Consider the following 16758-nt stretch of genomic DNA (forward strand, 5'->3'; position numbering starts at 1 on the left):
AAGAGAGAGGGGGAAGAAAAGTTGCAGGAACTGACCACATCTGCTTTCTCTGTTAGGTCCTTTGAGCCAACACAGGGGGAGAGAAAAGCATTAAATAATTTAAATATGGAGTTGAAACCTGACTGGACCAGACTTGTTAGACTCAGAATTACTAGAACATGCAATGTGTGTAAGATAATGCAAAAAAGATGAGAATTTAATAGAGAATGATTGAACACATCTATTAGAAAAAGAGAAATCCATGTCATGTTTATATCCTAACAATTTTTAGACTGCTCAGTAAACTCCATGCTATTTGGAGGCTTTGCAGTTGCACAGTACTTATATTGTCTGTCATAACACTGAAAGTTAACTGACAGAACATGCCTGCTTTCATAAAGAATCCAGAGAATTCAATCTTTGTAGAATGACTAGCACGATTAATAATCTAACTCTTTGATTCTAATAACCTGACCCACAATAATCTACTGTGATTTTAAAGTAAGCTGTTAATTGTCTTATGTGCAAGGCTAGCTTCTGTTGTTTGTGACACATTCTGATAAGAACTTCTTAATGGGAGTGATAGATTTTCTTTTGATTTTCTATTAAATGAAGAGAAGAAACTTTGACAAATCGGCATTTTAGATTTTGATGTCTCTAAGGAGTCAGTTTTTATTTTTTAAAAGGAGACCTGTTACACCCAAGCATGCATTCAAAAGAGATAAAACTAAAAGAAGCTTGCAGTGGAATGGATCATTAAGGACCTTCTCAGAAATAGATGAAATGGATGTGGGCTTAGCAGTTGTTGTTGTGGATGATTCGGCACTTCAGGAGCTTGAGATAATTGTCGATTTTATGTGAATCCCTGCGTAGGCAGTGGAGCAGGTTATAATAAGCAGAAAGGCGAGACTCTTCATCAGCCATCTGCAGGGATGGAAGTCCCGACCAGACAGGGTAGATCTCATTTTCTTTGGTTTCAGGATGAACCTAATCACAAAAAAAGAGTGACTTATTCTTCATATTATTAGTATTTGTATGTCCTTGTGCTTTCTAACTGTTGAATTAAGAATTGAGAATGACATATGAATGTAAAGTTTTAGACAAAGGCAATGATTTTTGTATATCTGGGCCAGTGTATCAGAAACCTATTAATCTAAAAACTAGAAGCAGAATACCTGTTTAGGTTTTCTGACATCTATGTGATCACAGATGAAGTATGTTTTTGCAGGAGTAGACAGATGAAGAACCAGAAAGGTACTATGTAAATATTGGCATAGATTTGACCAAGAGACAATGGAGTAGCTAGCTTCGGTGCTCTCACTAGAGAACTATTTCATTTCCCCGTCCCTGATGTATCCTTTGTGCTTTATTCTTTCTGACATCATTTATTTTCTTTCTGCTCTGAACTCAGTCTATTCCCTATATAGTGCATGTTCCAAAAACTTTAAAAAAGATGAAGATTGTACTCGTACTTGATGCTTTGGGGTACAGGTAATTTAGTGATGACCATGACTAAGAAAAGCTGCTTACATACTCAGGAGATTTTCATTTCCTCAAATTTCTAGGGGAAACAATTGCTTTCTTTTGAGGTCCCTGGGCTGGGAGGTGCTGGGAAAAGCACCTACAAGAAAACGGTACAGGCCGGGTGTGGTGGCTTACACTGGTTCACGCACTTTGAGAGGCAGAGGCAGGTGGATCACTTGAGGTCAGGAGTTCAAGACCGGCCTGGCCAACATGGTGAAATCTCATCTCTACAAAAACATACAAAAATTAGCTGTGCCTATTGGTGCACACCTGTTGTCCCAGCTACTTGGGAGGCTGAGGCATGAGGATCGCTTGAACCTGGGAGGCAGAGATTGCAGTGAGCCGAGATCATGCCACTGCACTCCAGCATGGGTGACACAGTGAGACCTTGTCTAAAAAAAAAAAAAAAAAGGTCAGGGGGTTGCTGGCAGCAACCCTTCAGTGGTGAGGGCTGTGTGGTAGGGTTGGGGGCATGGCTGTGATAACAAAAGGAGGCTGAGCAGCACAACAGAGGGCATGTTATGTTTCTTCACACTCTGTAAGCTTTTGCAAACTAGGAAAGCCCAGAGGTCTTAGAGACCAAGTAACCATTTTAGCAACTTTAGGGATGTCAGCCAGTTTGGAGAGCTATTAGGTATATATCTGGATGTAGACACCGATCTGCTAAACCTTTTCCTACAGAGTGAGAATATTTTTCAAATCTGGGATTCCCTGTTGGAATTTAAAGTGTGTGTGTCTGTGTGTGCGTGTGTGCACGTGTGTGCATGCGTGTGTGTGTGTGTGTGTGTGTGTGTGTGTGTATTCATTGACTGGCTTTATGTTTTTATTTTTAATTTTTGGTACTTGAGCCCTAAGACAAAATTTACTGTGTAAGGGATAATGATATGAACAAGAATAAATAAATAAGTGGTAGAGAAAAAAGAACAGAAAATGAAGTACTATAGAACAAATTAGTGACCTCAGAAATTAGGTTTACAGTAATGAAGAAAATAACTGGAAAATCAAGGTATTTATTTCATACATTCCAAGGTTAAAATGTGCTTTGTGTTTGTTTTGGACATATTTTTCTCGCATGAAAATAACAAAAATGATACATGATAACATGTACTTAGTACACAAAAAGAGAAATACAAAATTGTTCCTGTTATTATTCCTATAATCATATATTTTTCTTTAGATGGTACATTATCCCTGAAAACCTCAGAAGCTTTTTAAATATTATCTCACTAATGTTGAAATTATCCCATCTGAATGGAGATATCTATTGCAAATACTAACACAATCTAAATATGACAGATTATTTGGGGGAGATTAAGTACAATGACATGAGTTTTGATTTTGGAGTCCCAAGAAAAAACAAAATTTAGAATGAGGCAACTTTCTATAAATTACAAAATGAAGACATTCCAGAAAAGGTATATCTCCTTCTTTTGTGACTCACTGCAATCTAGTGCTTGTGGGACCTCCTGAAATCAATGCAACCTGTGTGCACTGATGTCATCGTCTTGTCATGTTAATATCTGCTCCTCCCTGACAAGTCTGTGAAGCGGATCGGGGTGAGTGGCTGAGGGCCCATCAATCTAATTTTGGTTTTCTTCTTTCTCCCTTCCCACTCTCATCCTCTGGCGAGGGGAGAAAAGAGAAAGAATTTTCAATAGTGGGTGTCCTGGGATACTCTGCAGAAAACATGTATCTTGCAGATTCTATTCTCTAGTTTTCTCTCCCTTGAAAACACTTAACTTGTCCTCAGGAAGGGGCAAGTCTTTTGTAGTTTTGCATATAGTGTAGGGAAAATGACATCTGTCAAATAGCATTCTAAGATTCATTTACATTAGAATTTATGACTATGAATGACTAGGCTCTTGCTTTATTTAATAGTGGTCTAAAATATGGAATGCCTAAATTTCCTTCTTTGAAAGGGAAATATTTCTCATCACAGAGGTCACTGCTTATATTAATGAGAAAAACAAAGAAGCACCGGGAGGCTGCTCACCTGGCTGACTATCAGCTCCATGCCCTCTAGAAGCCGTTTGGTTTGCTCCTCAATCTCTACGGCTTTGGATAGGATAGCCTCCGGGGCTTCTTGCATACCACGTACTTCCGTGACTAGATGATACAGAGGCTCATTCCAGGATCGCAATATGCTGACTATCAGGCTCAGAAAGTCTTTTTGCTACGAAACCATATAGAACAATTGCATCAAAATAGGTAAAATACAATGGGGTTAGTTACATGTGATTTTTGCTTAGAGTGGCTGGACTATCTTTTTTTATTCCTATGTGTAGGTACATTTTTCTTTAGGTGATAGAAGTTGTAGAAATGTAAAATTTAAACTATTGGCCTAAACTTTGCTAAAATTAAAAAAAAAACTGGCTTATTTCGGTAACCACTTTTTGAGAGTTCTAATTGATAAAATGAAGAATTTTTTTTTCCTCTGAAATTCTACCATCTGTCCACTTAGTAAGATCTTTCGTATTTCATTGATTTGCTTGTCCCTGGGGAGAAACTAAAGTTTTGCTGGAACTCAGTAGGTGCCCGGAGTATCTGACTCATGAGAAATAGATTCCACTGGGGCCCATGCCAAGGGGCCCAAATCACTCTCATCCAAGCATTCATTCATACTAATGAATCAAATCGTTCATCGAACTATTCATTTTTGATTTGTAGTTTTATTTTGGGATCCTAGAACGAAGAGACAATGAAGATGACATGGAATTCATCAACATGCTTTCCTTGATCTATACAACCCCCTGCCCCATGCTGCTGGCAGAGCAGTCTGTTCTCTTGGCTTATGCAGGTGAATAAAATGGAATCAATGTTATCTTGAATAACCATGGAACTCACAATGGAGTTCTGGCTGCCTGGTTTTTGCTTACTATCATAATCGTGTAGGAGACTCCAAGTAGCTGATTATCTGTGATTTAAAATGCTTACTTTGTAGATGTCCGTGAACTAGTCTAGTGGTAACAAAATGAAGAATAAAGAAGAAATAAATGGACATTGCAATGGAATGTATGAGGATATGAAAGAAAGGAGCTATAAAGAGGTATAGGCCATAAAGTGAGTGTCAGTGTCGTTTTTCTGGGAGCATTGCAACACAATGATTAAGAGTAAGGGTTTTGAATAGAATGAAGCCCAGGCTCACTGTTTACTTGCCATGTGACTGGTACAAATTCCATAACCTTTCTGAGCCTCAGTTTCCTTATCTCAGTGAGTGTAATAACAGTACCTTGTGTTATAGGATATTTATGAGGATTAAATATAGTAATGACCATAAAGTATCTGACCATGTAGTACAAGTTGAGCATTCCTAATTAAAAAATCTGAAATCTGAAATACTCCAATGAGCATTTTTTTTAGCATCATGTAGGTGCTCAAAAAACTTAGGATTCTGGAGTATTTGGGATTTCTGATTAGTGATAACCTGTAGATCTCAATAAATATTTCCTCTTCCTCCTCCTTCTCCCCTGTCTCTTTCTCCTCCTTCTCTTATTATCATAATTATTATTAATGAACATAACAGACAGAAATGTTGGTGCCATTCCTAAAATTGTAAATGGAGAATACATTGAATTTGTAGGTGGCATGTATATAAGATGTTTGTTTTAAATCATGTTAAGGCTGTGATTATGGGAAACAACAAAAAGGGAGAGATTATAGCAATAGAAGATTGAAGCTGAGATACATGATTGGGGCTTGACATACAGACTTGGTAGTCATCAGAACAGTGGCAATTGTTGTAGCTGTGAAAAGCAAAATATTATGTTTTACAGGATCTTTTTGTTTTTGTTTTTTTTGTGAAGGAAGTGGTGACTTTTAACTAAGAAGTAAGAGAGGGCAGAAGAGTCAGTGAAGAATGAAAAAGTAGGTGTCAGAGAAGCAGAAATAGACCCAGAGTAGAGTCTTGAGGTCCAGAAGAGATGGTTCCAATAGTGCAGGGGTCAGTAATGTAACATGCTGTGGACGTACGAGTCATGAGTAACATGTAATAAATAAAACTTCATTTGTTTTTCTTACGTATGCATAAATGTATATTTACCCACAGAAGTCCAATTCAGTTCAAACTTTCATATAATATATATACAATCCTAGCAACAAGGCATTGGTTAAAATAATGTTATCTGCAAGGACAATGTATGGATCTGCTATGTAGATTGCTGCTACCATCTTTACTTAGCATTTGATTTGACTTATATTTCATCAACTACATAATGTAATTTTTTGACTGCTTATTCTTCCTATATTTTTCTCTGCATGTACAATTACCACTAGCTATTACAGCACCTCTAATAACCTATCACCATGATAATACCCGTATACTGCCTTGGTTGTTTTGGTGCAAAATCTGGATGAAGGACTCACATTGATCTGTTGGGCTTGCTCCTTGTCTTCGGGGGTGGCAAGGGAAGAAGTGTGGCAGCTGTTGATGGCCTTGGTAATGAACCCCCGGCCATGGGTATACCGTTTATCCTGGAAATGATGAGACAAATTCAATTAGTTGGAGTTGTTTGAGCATTGAATAAATGAATCCATTATCAGAATACTAATACATTCAGCAGATGTGTAATTTTTAAACATTAGAGCTACATAAAAATGAAAACTAAAGAATTAAGAAAGTAACCCTTTTGCCTACTCCCCCCCCCATTATCTCTGTAAACTCATTTTTTCATCTAGTTTTCATAAATCTCAATCTTTTCCCTTCTTTGCAATTCCCTTGTTGTTTACTTTTACCATTCACACAAGTCACACAAGTTGCTATTTGGAAAGCAAACGCTAAAAATAGCAAAAATATGCAACATTAAATGTTGTATTGAGAATCATCTTTCTTCAGCATTTGAACCAAATGCCATAGTGCAAATGTATGTACATGTATTCATTTAATCTCTTATTTACTGTGGGCCCAAACTGATAGACTTCTCTTAATAGGCATTATAAAATTATAACTTTTCTCTAAAAAGTTTATCTGAGTCCACACACCTATACCTTACCAAGTTCATGATAGACACAGAATACAACTTTTTTTAAAATTATGACAAAATAAGTCAGAAACACAGGGCACACAATTTTAGGAAATATAAACAATGGACTGAGGATAAGAACAGAATAAAAAATGAGCTGACACATTGACAGGAAAGACTAGTCTTTAGCAAAACTTATAAAAGTCTAAAGGAATTACTAGGAAGATTTGGAAGACAAAAGATGGCCAGTCAAAAATGGAGGATGAAAGCGAAATCAGAGAGTAAAAATAATTTTATAAATGTATGTTTATTCCCTATGGAGGCCCTTGATTTATTAAAGCACTAATCTGTTGTCTGCTCCTTGATTGACCTAGTAGAGTTAACCTATGATTTCCAAAATAGGTTATTCAGAAATAGAGTACATATTTCTGTAAAAGAAAGGAAAGAGAGGAAGGAAGGAAGGAGGGAAGGAAGGAAGGAGGGAAGGAAGGAAGGAGGGAAGCAAGGAAGGAAGGAAGGAGGGAAGGAAGGAACAAGAGAGGGAGGGGAAGCAAGGAAGGAAGGAGGGAAGGAAGGAACAAGAGAGGGAGGGGAAGCAAGGAAGGAAGGAAGGGAGGAAGGAAAGAAGGAAGGAGGGAGGGAACAAGGGAGGGAGGGAGGAAAGGAAGGAAGGAAGCAAGCAAGGAAGGAAGGGAAGGGAAGGGAGGAAGGAAGGGAATGGAAGGAAGGAAGGGAGGAAAAGAAAGAAAAAAGCACCGGTTTCCAATTCTAAACTAGCCCTTTATTGTAATTATAAACCCATATACTGAAAATCTCAGAAAAATTATTTCTAGCATCTTGGGGTTTTTGAAAAGTTATTATTTGTTTATTTTCCCTACCATGGATTCAGCTCAGTTTAATTCTATTCAATCCACCCAATTCGCTGCAGCGCAGTTCTTCATTATTGGATATCTATTCCGTGCTAAGTGAAGAATGCCTGTGGAGTCTGACCTCTACATTCAAGAACAAGAAATCAACACCCTTCCTTCTCCTCAGCCCCACTTAAGCATGCTTTAGGTCAGGTGTTTAACTTTTTTTATTTTTAAAAAATAAAGTGAATTAAAGAAAAAAATTGAAAGTCATTACATTCTTTGAGAATCTTTGAGATTTCATGGCACTGTCCCTTTCTTCTTGTTCCACATCTTATGAGCTGGTGTCTTCTTTCACGTGTTAAAGTGTATCATTTGAAATTTGGCTTGGGAGGTTTTCTAGGTTAACGTGTAGCAGAGCCCAATGGTTCATGTGAACGTTCCTTCACAGAGGAAGCCAGAAGCATGGTACTTACGAATTCGCTGAACATTTCTGAGGAGAGGTTATGGATGTAGTGGGACAGGACGACGGCGCGGTCAAACAGGTCTTGAAGAGTCACCTGGCATCTGGCAGCCCCACCGGGACAGATGGGCAAGGGGGCCACGCTGTGGCACAGGAGCAGGTTTGACACCAGCAGCAGCAGGAGAGACCCTGCTTAAATAAGAACGCGAGCCACTCTGAGATGATCTATTCCACGGAGGTTTTCAAAAGTAATCCTGCCGAGGAAAGCCTTATTGCTCCCCACTGCCCTCAGCTGCCTGATTTGCTACTGTAATGGCTGGGATGGGGGAAGAACAAACGCCTTCCACTGTGTAAATGTAGCTATATAATTATGTTTGCACAGATATATAGTTTGAGAAGTGGGTTACTTCCTGCATTTTTGTACGGCTCCCAGAAGTGCTTCTGTACTTTGCAAACATTTGGAGCTTAAATTAATTCTGAGCTAGGGTGTTTGGATGATTCTCTTAAGATAGTTTAATGTCTTGGGAGTTTCTGCAGATTTTCAGCAGTCAGGCTGTCCAGCACTTTGTAATTTTTTTTTTAACCAGGTGTGTCTGATAATTTACATTTTAGACACTGATATAATAAAAACAGCACAGTTGATCCTTTCGATTTATCATCCTGCCTGATAAGAATAAACACATGATTGTTTGATTGCTAATACTGAGTTTGAAGAGAATTCTAACATAAAAATAATTCTGTAGCTTAGATCTGCTAACTCATGATAATAATCCCATGCATGTGTTTGACACTTTGCCAAAAGCATTACATTTTTTTTCTATATTTGAGCTTCATAATAACCTTGTGAGATACACTGGGCCTTTGTAATTATCATCAAATTATATTGATGAAACAGATGGCTTACGGAGGTTAAGTGATTTCCCCAAGTCATATTATTAGTGGGTGAGAGAGGCAGGATGCCAATACTGTGGTCTTTGCACATTGTCTTGTCACATCGCGTACACCTGTGGGCTCTCAGTCTGCATCTGTGTAATGGGGGCCGCATGAGTAGCCGTGACAGCTCAGTGTTTACATAGGTTGTTGCCATCACTTATAAAGAACAACAACTTATTTGCCTTTGATTGACTGCATCACAACAGAGGCCCCAGAAAGCTTGATTTTATCCACTTTTCCTGCTCTAATTACAAAACACTCTGATCATTGTTGAAGGTTTTCAAAGCTTTGTCATCAATTTGCTATCTCAGCAAATGGACAGTTACAGTCCTATAACGTATCAATAATTTATACTTTCAAAAGGAAAGAAACGATATATAGCTACCAAATTAAAATCACTTGTTAACTTCAGTGGCATTACCCCAAAAGAATGCCCAATATAAAACTGTGTTTATCACAAAACTTAAGTCCTTCAAAACCTTTAATAAATGCAATTGGAAATGCCCAAGATAAAACTAGGCAAATGCTAAAGTTTAGTTTGTGAAAAAGTACCTAAACCTAAACACTTAAAAATGCCTAAAAAATTGCTTAGTGTAGGAAGTGACTAAACCTTTTAGTTGTAAAATAAAATTTTTGTTTGAGATGATTCCTATTATAGACTTTTAATTTTTCAGAAACATGACGCTTCCAAAAAGTTTATTTTATGCATACTATAATCATATGATGAAACCACACGTATATTTTATCTGTATGTGTAAATAAAATGGGCTTTGTAGATAGAGAAATTGGAATAGGAGGTCTAGGAAATTCACAACTGGATAGATGTTCTGTAACTCTGAGTACATTTATCTGCACATTTAGCATGGAACAGATTTTTAAAGCCCAAGATGAGATAAAATAGACACGTTTTTGTTGTTCATTTCATTAGAAACACATTTTATGGTTGTTACTAATTTATTTTCCTTGCAAATGTCAACCAAGAAGGTAAAGGTGATTAGTTATTACTAGGCAGCCTGTTTTTCCTTTTGAAATGTCATTTGGCTTGAACCAAATTGACAAAGAATAGAAAAGACAATTCTATCGTTAGTGTCTATTTTATGGCTTCACAATTGAAAGTTTCATCAGGTTGATTCAAGTTGGCCAATCCACATTAGAGGCCTGATAACCAGAAAATGTTACTTCGTCCCTTTGAGAGTTGTGGCAAATTGGACCCATAGACTCTTTGAGTCTTATTCTAGTCCAGAGTTTCTCAATCTTGATATTACTAGCATTTTGAGTTGAATAACTCCTTGTTCTGGGGGCTGTCCCATGCATTGAAGGATGTTTAGTAGCATCTCTGATCCCTATCCATTAGATACCAATAGCACTTTTCCCTCACTTCCCCACCTCAGTTAAGACAACCCTAAACATCTCCCGACATTGTCAAATGCCTCTGGGAGAAGAGAGGATTCCCCTGTTTGAGAACCATTGTTCCGTTCTGTGGTGCCCTTGTAAAATTGCTTCCTAGAGGAATCATTAGATTGTGCTTCTAAACCTTGTAAACCTGCAAGCTCTTGTTATTAGTTAAAATTTCACATTAATCCCCCCACAGGAGTGTCAATACAACCAACAACCCAGTGAGTTGTCACACATACCTTTCCATGGCGATCCTTTGATGTTCATGTTGGTGATCGTTGCGGGAAACACACTTCACCAGAGAAGATCTGGAAGTCTCACGGTTTTCTCTTTCCCAGATATTGGCTTTATAAACCTTTGACATCTTCATGAATATAATGAATCAGGCATTCGTTTCCCTTTTCCTGGTCATCTATTTCCGTCATTGAGATTACCCCCATAATTTCAAACATCAAATGGTATTTTATTTCTTATTCATATTCAGGAAGACATACTGGCCAGAAATGAACATTCTAGGAAGGATTTTGATTAATTAGGCCAAAAGGAAATGAGAGAAATGATGAAGGTGAGATCTGAGACTAGTTTGGTTTGGAGGATCTATAAAACTACAGAAGTCATTTACTTTAAAATTTATCTTATTTCTCTACAATTTGTTGAATATATAGGATTATATTTCACTTAGGTAACAGTCTCATGTATTATCAGTTATCAAGTTTTTTCCTCAAGATTGCTAGGTGAAGATTTTAAAATTTTTACACTAAATACCAAGAGATATAGAATAAGGATTGAGAAATCAGGATTTTCAGTCCCCTGTTATGCTGTCATTAAATTTCCCTCATTTTGTTTCTTTTTACATTTTGTTTTGTCTTTTTAAAATACACATTTTGTGTTTTTAAAAATAGCATATCTATATGGTACTTTGAATGTACATCTTCATCTGTTTATTTCTTATGATTTTAACATATGTGTTAAGTGATATTATTCTCTCCAGTTTACAGATGAAGAAACAGAAGCTTGGAGAGGCTAAAGGTAAAGAATATGAAAGAAGTAGTTCAGTGCAAAAGTAATTGTGGTTTTGGGCTTTACTTTTAAATCGTAAAAACTGCAATCACTTTCGCACCAACCTAATAATTCTATAGTTGAGTTAAATGAAGGAACAATTATTACTTCACAGAAAATCAGGAGTCATGTGAGGAAGGCTGGGAAATGAACTCTGTTATAAACATCCTGTGGACCCACTTCTAAGACAAACAAGCTATAACCCCTGATTTAAGAGTTTATTTTGGGGAAGTGATACAGTAGTTTTCCAGGGCAAACATACACGTGCGTGCACACACACACACACACACACACACACACAGACACACTTACACCCATCATTCTGGTATATCATGTAATAAACTGAAATTCTAGCCAGTAATTTCCACTCTTTTCAAGGATAGGAGTGTGTAAACTGTTATTAACTTATGATCTCTCTACCTTCTCAGAACCTGAGCCACTCTGGGGCTAAGGTGACAAAAATTCATCTTTCATGGGCTTAAAAATTCCATTCACCTTTTGGAAATTTCCTAAATGAAATGATTATAATGAATAAGAACTAAGTTTTATTGATGACTTCCTCTAATTTTTAAGTCCATGCATCTAAAGCAGCCTGTGATCTTTAGTTTCAAATTTGCTATCTCTCAAAATAGACTGATGAATGAGGTAATTTAAAAAATAATCTTCCTATGGCATTTACTTTTTCTATAGTTCCTAGAGCCACATATGTGCTTTAGCAATTATCTGACTAAGTGCTGTTATGGGGACCTAGAAATCTTAACAAAGACTAACGTCTCTGAAAAACTATTTTCCTAATTGCCTTAGTTTAAGGCAATCCTACATTTTGAATCATGAACATCAAATGTGATGATTCATAGACTCTCTGAATCTGAAAGCTGGGTCAGGATTCCATATACTCACATTAGGTATTCATTTTTTCCCTGGATGGCAAGAGTCTGAATTATTAAGAAAGTAGAGCTGTGTGGCAGAGAAATTAACATTATCCTATATTCTCCTCCTCTCCCATAAACTTAAGAGTAAGAAAATCTGTTATAAGAACTGACAATGACAACTTAATCTTAAAATTTAAAGGTGTTGCAATGTTTGTAGATAGCCAGGATAAGGGCAATCTAAGAAAACCTAAGCTGTGTTTATTCAGTGGCGGTCAGTCGATTTATTTGACTGCAAAGAGGTACATGTTTCTCTGTAAAATTTATTGTGTGTTTCCTTGCTGCTCTACGGCCTCACATTTCCTGTGAATGGAATATCGCAATATATAAATAATGCAAAGCCATATATTATGCAAAAATCATAGTTTTCCTATTCTTCTAACTGCTATGCATGTGACCCCCTTTCACCTTAATTTTTATATGTGCTTTCTTGCCAGCCTTTCTCTTTATCAAACTGTGCCCTTAATTTAGAACAATAAAGAAGTTCAATAAGAATAGGGTTGTATATTTTAAAACTTTATAAAACTTCATTTGTTTGCCATTTTTGGTCTGAGGGCTTGTGATGAAACTGAGGGGTGGTGGTTGATTTATGTCAAGTAGCTGAATAAATAGCTCAAATGATGCTAAAGTTCCCATGCTATGTTTAGTACCTGAAACTAATAAACAAGTTTGCCATCTTTTCTAAAGAACTCTAATTTTTAACATTAAGTAACATCAGGTTGGTTTTTATTCCTAATTTGGAACAAAGTTTGTATTTTCTTTTGTTTATCTGTTTTTAAGTTTGGAATAATTTTGTTTTTTCTTCTGTCACGTATGAAGCAAAGTATATTTAAAATCCTTTACAGGCCAGGCGCGATGGCTCACGCCTGTAATCCCAGCTCTTTGAGAGGCCGAGGCGGGTGGATCACTCGAGGTCAGGGTTTTGAGACCAGCCTGGCCAACACGGTGAAACCCTGTCTCTACTAAAAATACAAAAATTAACCAGGCGTGGTGGCAGGCACATGTAATCTCAGCTACTCAGGAGGCTGAGGCAGGAGAATCGCTTGAACCCAGGAGGCGGAGGTTGCAGTGAGCCAAGATTGCACCACTGCACTCCAGCCTAGGCGACAGAGGGAGACTCCATCTCAAAAAAACAACAAAAAATTTCTTCACATAACTTAAGAGGTGTCTACTGCAAGATATGCTAAGGGATATTAAAGAGTGAAAGAAATTAAGAGTTAAAAAAATTCTCAGAATAAATGTATCACAAAGATATTTCAATTTATATTAGTAGTGAATTGTCTTGAAATATGAAATGATTAAAGGTGTATTGTCTATGAATTGAAAAATTCTAAATAGTCATCTTCTAATGCTTGGACTAAAAAATTAAATAGGATGTATGCTATTTTCAATATAAAATATTAGACAATGTAAAGGACACAGTGGAGAAAAGATCAATAGTGTTTTTTTTTTTTGAATGGCGCTATTTTTAGAATAAGCAAAATGCAATGACATCCTACTATTTAGATTAACTTCATACATATTGTTGAATTGAATTTGGCCTAATGCTGCCCCATTTTCAGTAAACTGCAATCTAACTTAGTATGTAAACAAACTGCAACCTAAATTAAGAATATAGTCTTGTAACAAGTAGCTGAGTCTTGGCCAATCTTAGCAGCTGAGCTTTCAGCCAATTGCAGGCTACAGACCGCTCAGATATGTCCAAATAAGGCAAAGGAGGAGCTGTAATCAATGACACTATTTCTGTTTGTCATTTTATTTTTCTGTCTGTAAATACTGCCTGCCCACTTTGCAGAGTGGAGCTCTCTAAACCATTACTCATTTAGGGTGCTGCCTCATTCATTAATTGTCTTTTTGCTCGTTTAAACTCTGCTGAAATTAATTTATCTGAAGTTTTTTCTTTTAACAATAATAAGACATGCTTTTGTTTTTTTGGAAGTGTTCATGTTCAGTGTTTGTTTTTGCTAGGGCTTTGGAGATCATCAGTTTCCCTTAGTGTCCCCAGAATGCAAGTTCTTAATCTGTTGTCAGTGGCTTGAGGGCATTTACTCCTTAAATAAGAAAACCATAGTGGAAGCATTTGGAAATTTTCCCTGTAATTCTTATTTTTTTCTTTTAATTACTGCTATACTATTCATATCTTCTGGTCTAGTTCTATGAGGTCTCTATGAATTATATGTCACATGCTTGTTCTGAATCATGTGTGCCTTTGGACACATTTTAATGCCTGATAAAAAATAATGCCAGATTTAAGGATGATGTGTCCAGAGACTTCACAAATGTAATTCTCACTCTTTGAGAGTTATGTTTTCTTTAGGCAAGAGAATTAAATATTTAGCTGTATGCTAATCAGAAGTGAGGTGGATGATAACTTTCCTTGTGAAAGGTTCCTCACACTTCAACATTATGTGTATGTGCATAGGCACACACATTTCTTATCTGATGGAAAGTAGAGCTGACGCATGCCTACTTCTAGCTAGGGATCAAGTGGTCTATCTCTTTATCTATTACTTATCTGTTAATCATCTCTTATTATCTAATAGGAAATGGGACTCTCAGCCATGCTTACTTCCAGGGATCATTTTAAATTTTATAATTTAAAATTCTAATTAGCACAGGCACCATCAAATAGAACAGAAAGCTATAGCAATAGATCAGGGTGCCTGAGGCCCCCTGAAGTGATAGGCATTGATTTTTTTATTGTTTCATAGTGGTGAGACTGTAGGGGTTGACCAATGCGAGGGGCTGGGGGAGTCTAGAGGAATCAGGGCACTTGGGAAGTCAGGGAAGTGAGTCTGTACTGAGAAGTATTTTGATATTGTAACAACTCTTAGGACCATGCATGTGCTGACACACTATCACCCCTAACTTCCTCCAATGCCAATTTTTTTGCCTGTATTGAAAAGATTCAGATTGAAAAGTAGAGCAGGCTCTTCAGAGAAAATGCTACCCTTCAAATCCAGGCTACATACCCTTTATCCTCCAATACATTTTTCTGTTAGAATTTGTCTAAAATATCTTAGCTGTGACATATCTGCTTAGTTTTTTTTTTTCTTATTTATTCATTCATGTCTTTTCGGTATAACCAAAGGGATGATTTTTTTAGGAAAGCTTTTTACCATTGGGGTTGACCTAGAAGAAAATGGACATATAAGTAAGAATTAATTCTTTGATGGAATGCTCTATTGTCCAACAGTAATTAAAACATATATAATACTAGGCTTTTAAATGATATATGGGAATGTGAAAGTTCAAGGTGATGAAAAAGTCTTATGGGAAAGGCAGATTACAGAATCATGGATCTCACTAATGCTAATAAAATAAATGGAAAATAAGATTAAAAAGAAACTAAAAAATACACTTGTTATCAAAAGTGGAAGGAAGTATGAACATGTTCATTTAAAAAAATGGTTTATATCTGAGAATCAATAGATATAGTCAAGCTGATTTTTTGTCAGTTACGATTTCAACAAATGATGCAAAGTTCTGACTATAACCCTTAGAAAAATGGAAAACAGATCGTAAACCTTTTAAGTTGTCAGAAAAAGAAAATACACATACGCACATACACACACCCAAAACACAAGACATTCCATTTAACCGAAAATAGAAAAAAAAGGGTATGTAGGCAACAAAAATATGCAATTAGGGAGCAGAATAAAATCAAGTATATTGAGATAAATCTACTTATTGAAACAAAAAAATGACTCAGTTCTCTAAAAATGGCAAATCCCAATTAAATGCTTATATACAAGTGACATATCTTGTGGGGGAGAAGAGATTCCATTTCTTGCCCATAGATAGGTTCATGCCTGACAGTCCTATAACGAAAGACAGGTAACAAAAGAAAAACTTACAGATTTCTTCAATATAAATTTACATGAAAAACAGCCGTCAGAAATGAAGAACCAAAGAAACAGAGAAATGTGTATTTTTATGCTTAAGGTTGATTAAAAAGTGGACAGTCATGTAGAAATATAATTGTACAAAAAGGAGTATGATCTAACATGATTGAACATTAATAAACTGTAGGCAACTCACCAAAGCCTGTATGTTCCGATTCTTCTTGGTGTCTCTGCCTTTGAGGGTACTTCTGGAATGAAGGTTCTTACAACCTACTTGATAGAAACGTCAGAGGATTCTTTTATGGCCTGCTTCAGGGGAGAAGGGTGGGAGAAGCTTACAGAGTGAACTTCCTGTTTATGCTGTTTTCTGAAATGCCAAGATGCCATATTTTGTGGTAGTGTGTTCTGAACGCCATCAATCTAAATGAGTGGTTTTCAAAGGGCAAGCAGTTAGGAGGTGATTCTGCCTCCCAGGAGACATTTGGCAATGTGTGAAGATGTTTATGACTGTCATAACTGGAAGTGGGGGTGCTGCTGGCATCTGGTGAGCAGAGACCAGATATGTTGCTAAACATCTTACAACACACAGAGCAGCCCTCAGAACAAAATATTATGCCATCCAAATGTCAGTAGTGCTGCTGTTGAAAAACCTAGATTAAAATGGAGTGTCTATAAAAGTTAAAGTACAAAAAATCACACCAAGCAAATTAAATTGCTGGAGTAATATATTTATTACTAGGCAAAAATGTTAAAGCAAAGTACAGTACTTTGTGATATTGTATTGATATGCAATCAATAATGGAGATGAGGCTGTCTATAGTCTTT

At 36.7% G+C, this 16758-nt stretch overlaps 1 protein-coding gene across 2 annotated transcripts; it reads right to left on the reverse strand.

The window, feature by feature from the left end:
- Positions 1 to 618: 618 nt before the first annotated feature.
- PRL (prolactin) lies at positions 619 to 16205 on the reverse strand. 2 transcript variants are annotated; one of them, XM_032140417.2, is made up of 6 exons: positions 16130 to 16205; positions 10340 to 10464; positions 7786 to 7961; positions 5866 to 5973; positions 3497 to 3676; positions 619 to 966 (listed from the first exon to the last, which is right to left on the reverse strand). In XM_032140417.2, exons 2-6 carry the CDS (start codon positions 10365 to 10367, stop codon positions 775 to 777), a joined length of 684 nt encoding a protein of 227 aa, XP_031996308.1. In that variant the 5' UTR covers positions 10368 to 10464; positions 16130 to 16205; the 3' UTR covers positions 619 to 774. The 2 variants fall into 2 exon arrangements, with proteins under 2 accessions (XP_031996308.1, XP_058288516.1); XM_058432533.1 differs by lacking the exon at positions 16130 to 16205 and having other exon boundaries at positions 775 to 966; positions 7786 to 7964; positions 10340 to 10367.
- Positions 16206 to 16758: the final 553 nt, after the last annotated feature.

This window comes from Hylobates moloch, unplaced genomic scaffold (assembly GCF_009828535.3).
Source record: "Hylobates moloch isolate HMO894 unplaced genomic scaffold, HMol_V3 SCAFFOLD_20, whole genome shotgun sequence".
Taxonomy (NCBI): Eukaryota; Metazoa; Chordata; class Mammalia; order Primates; family Hylobatidae; genus Hylobates; species Hylobates moloch.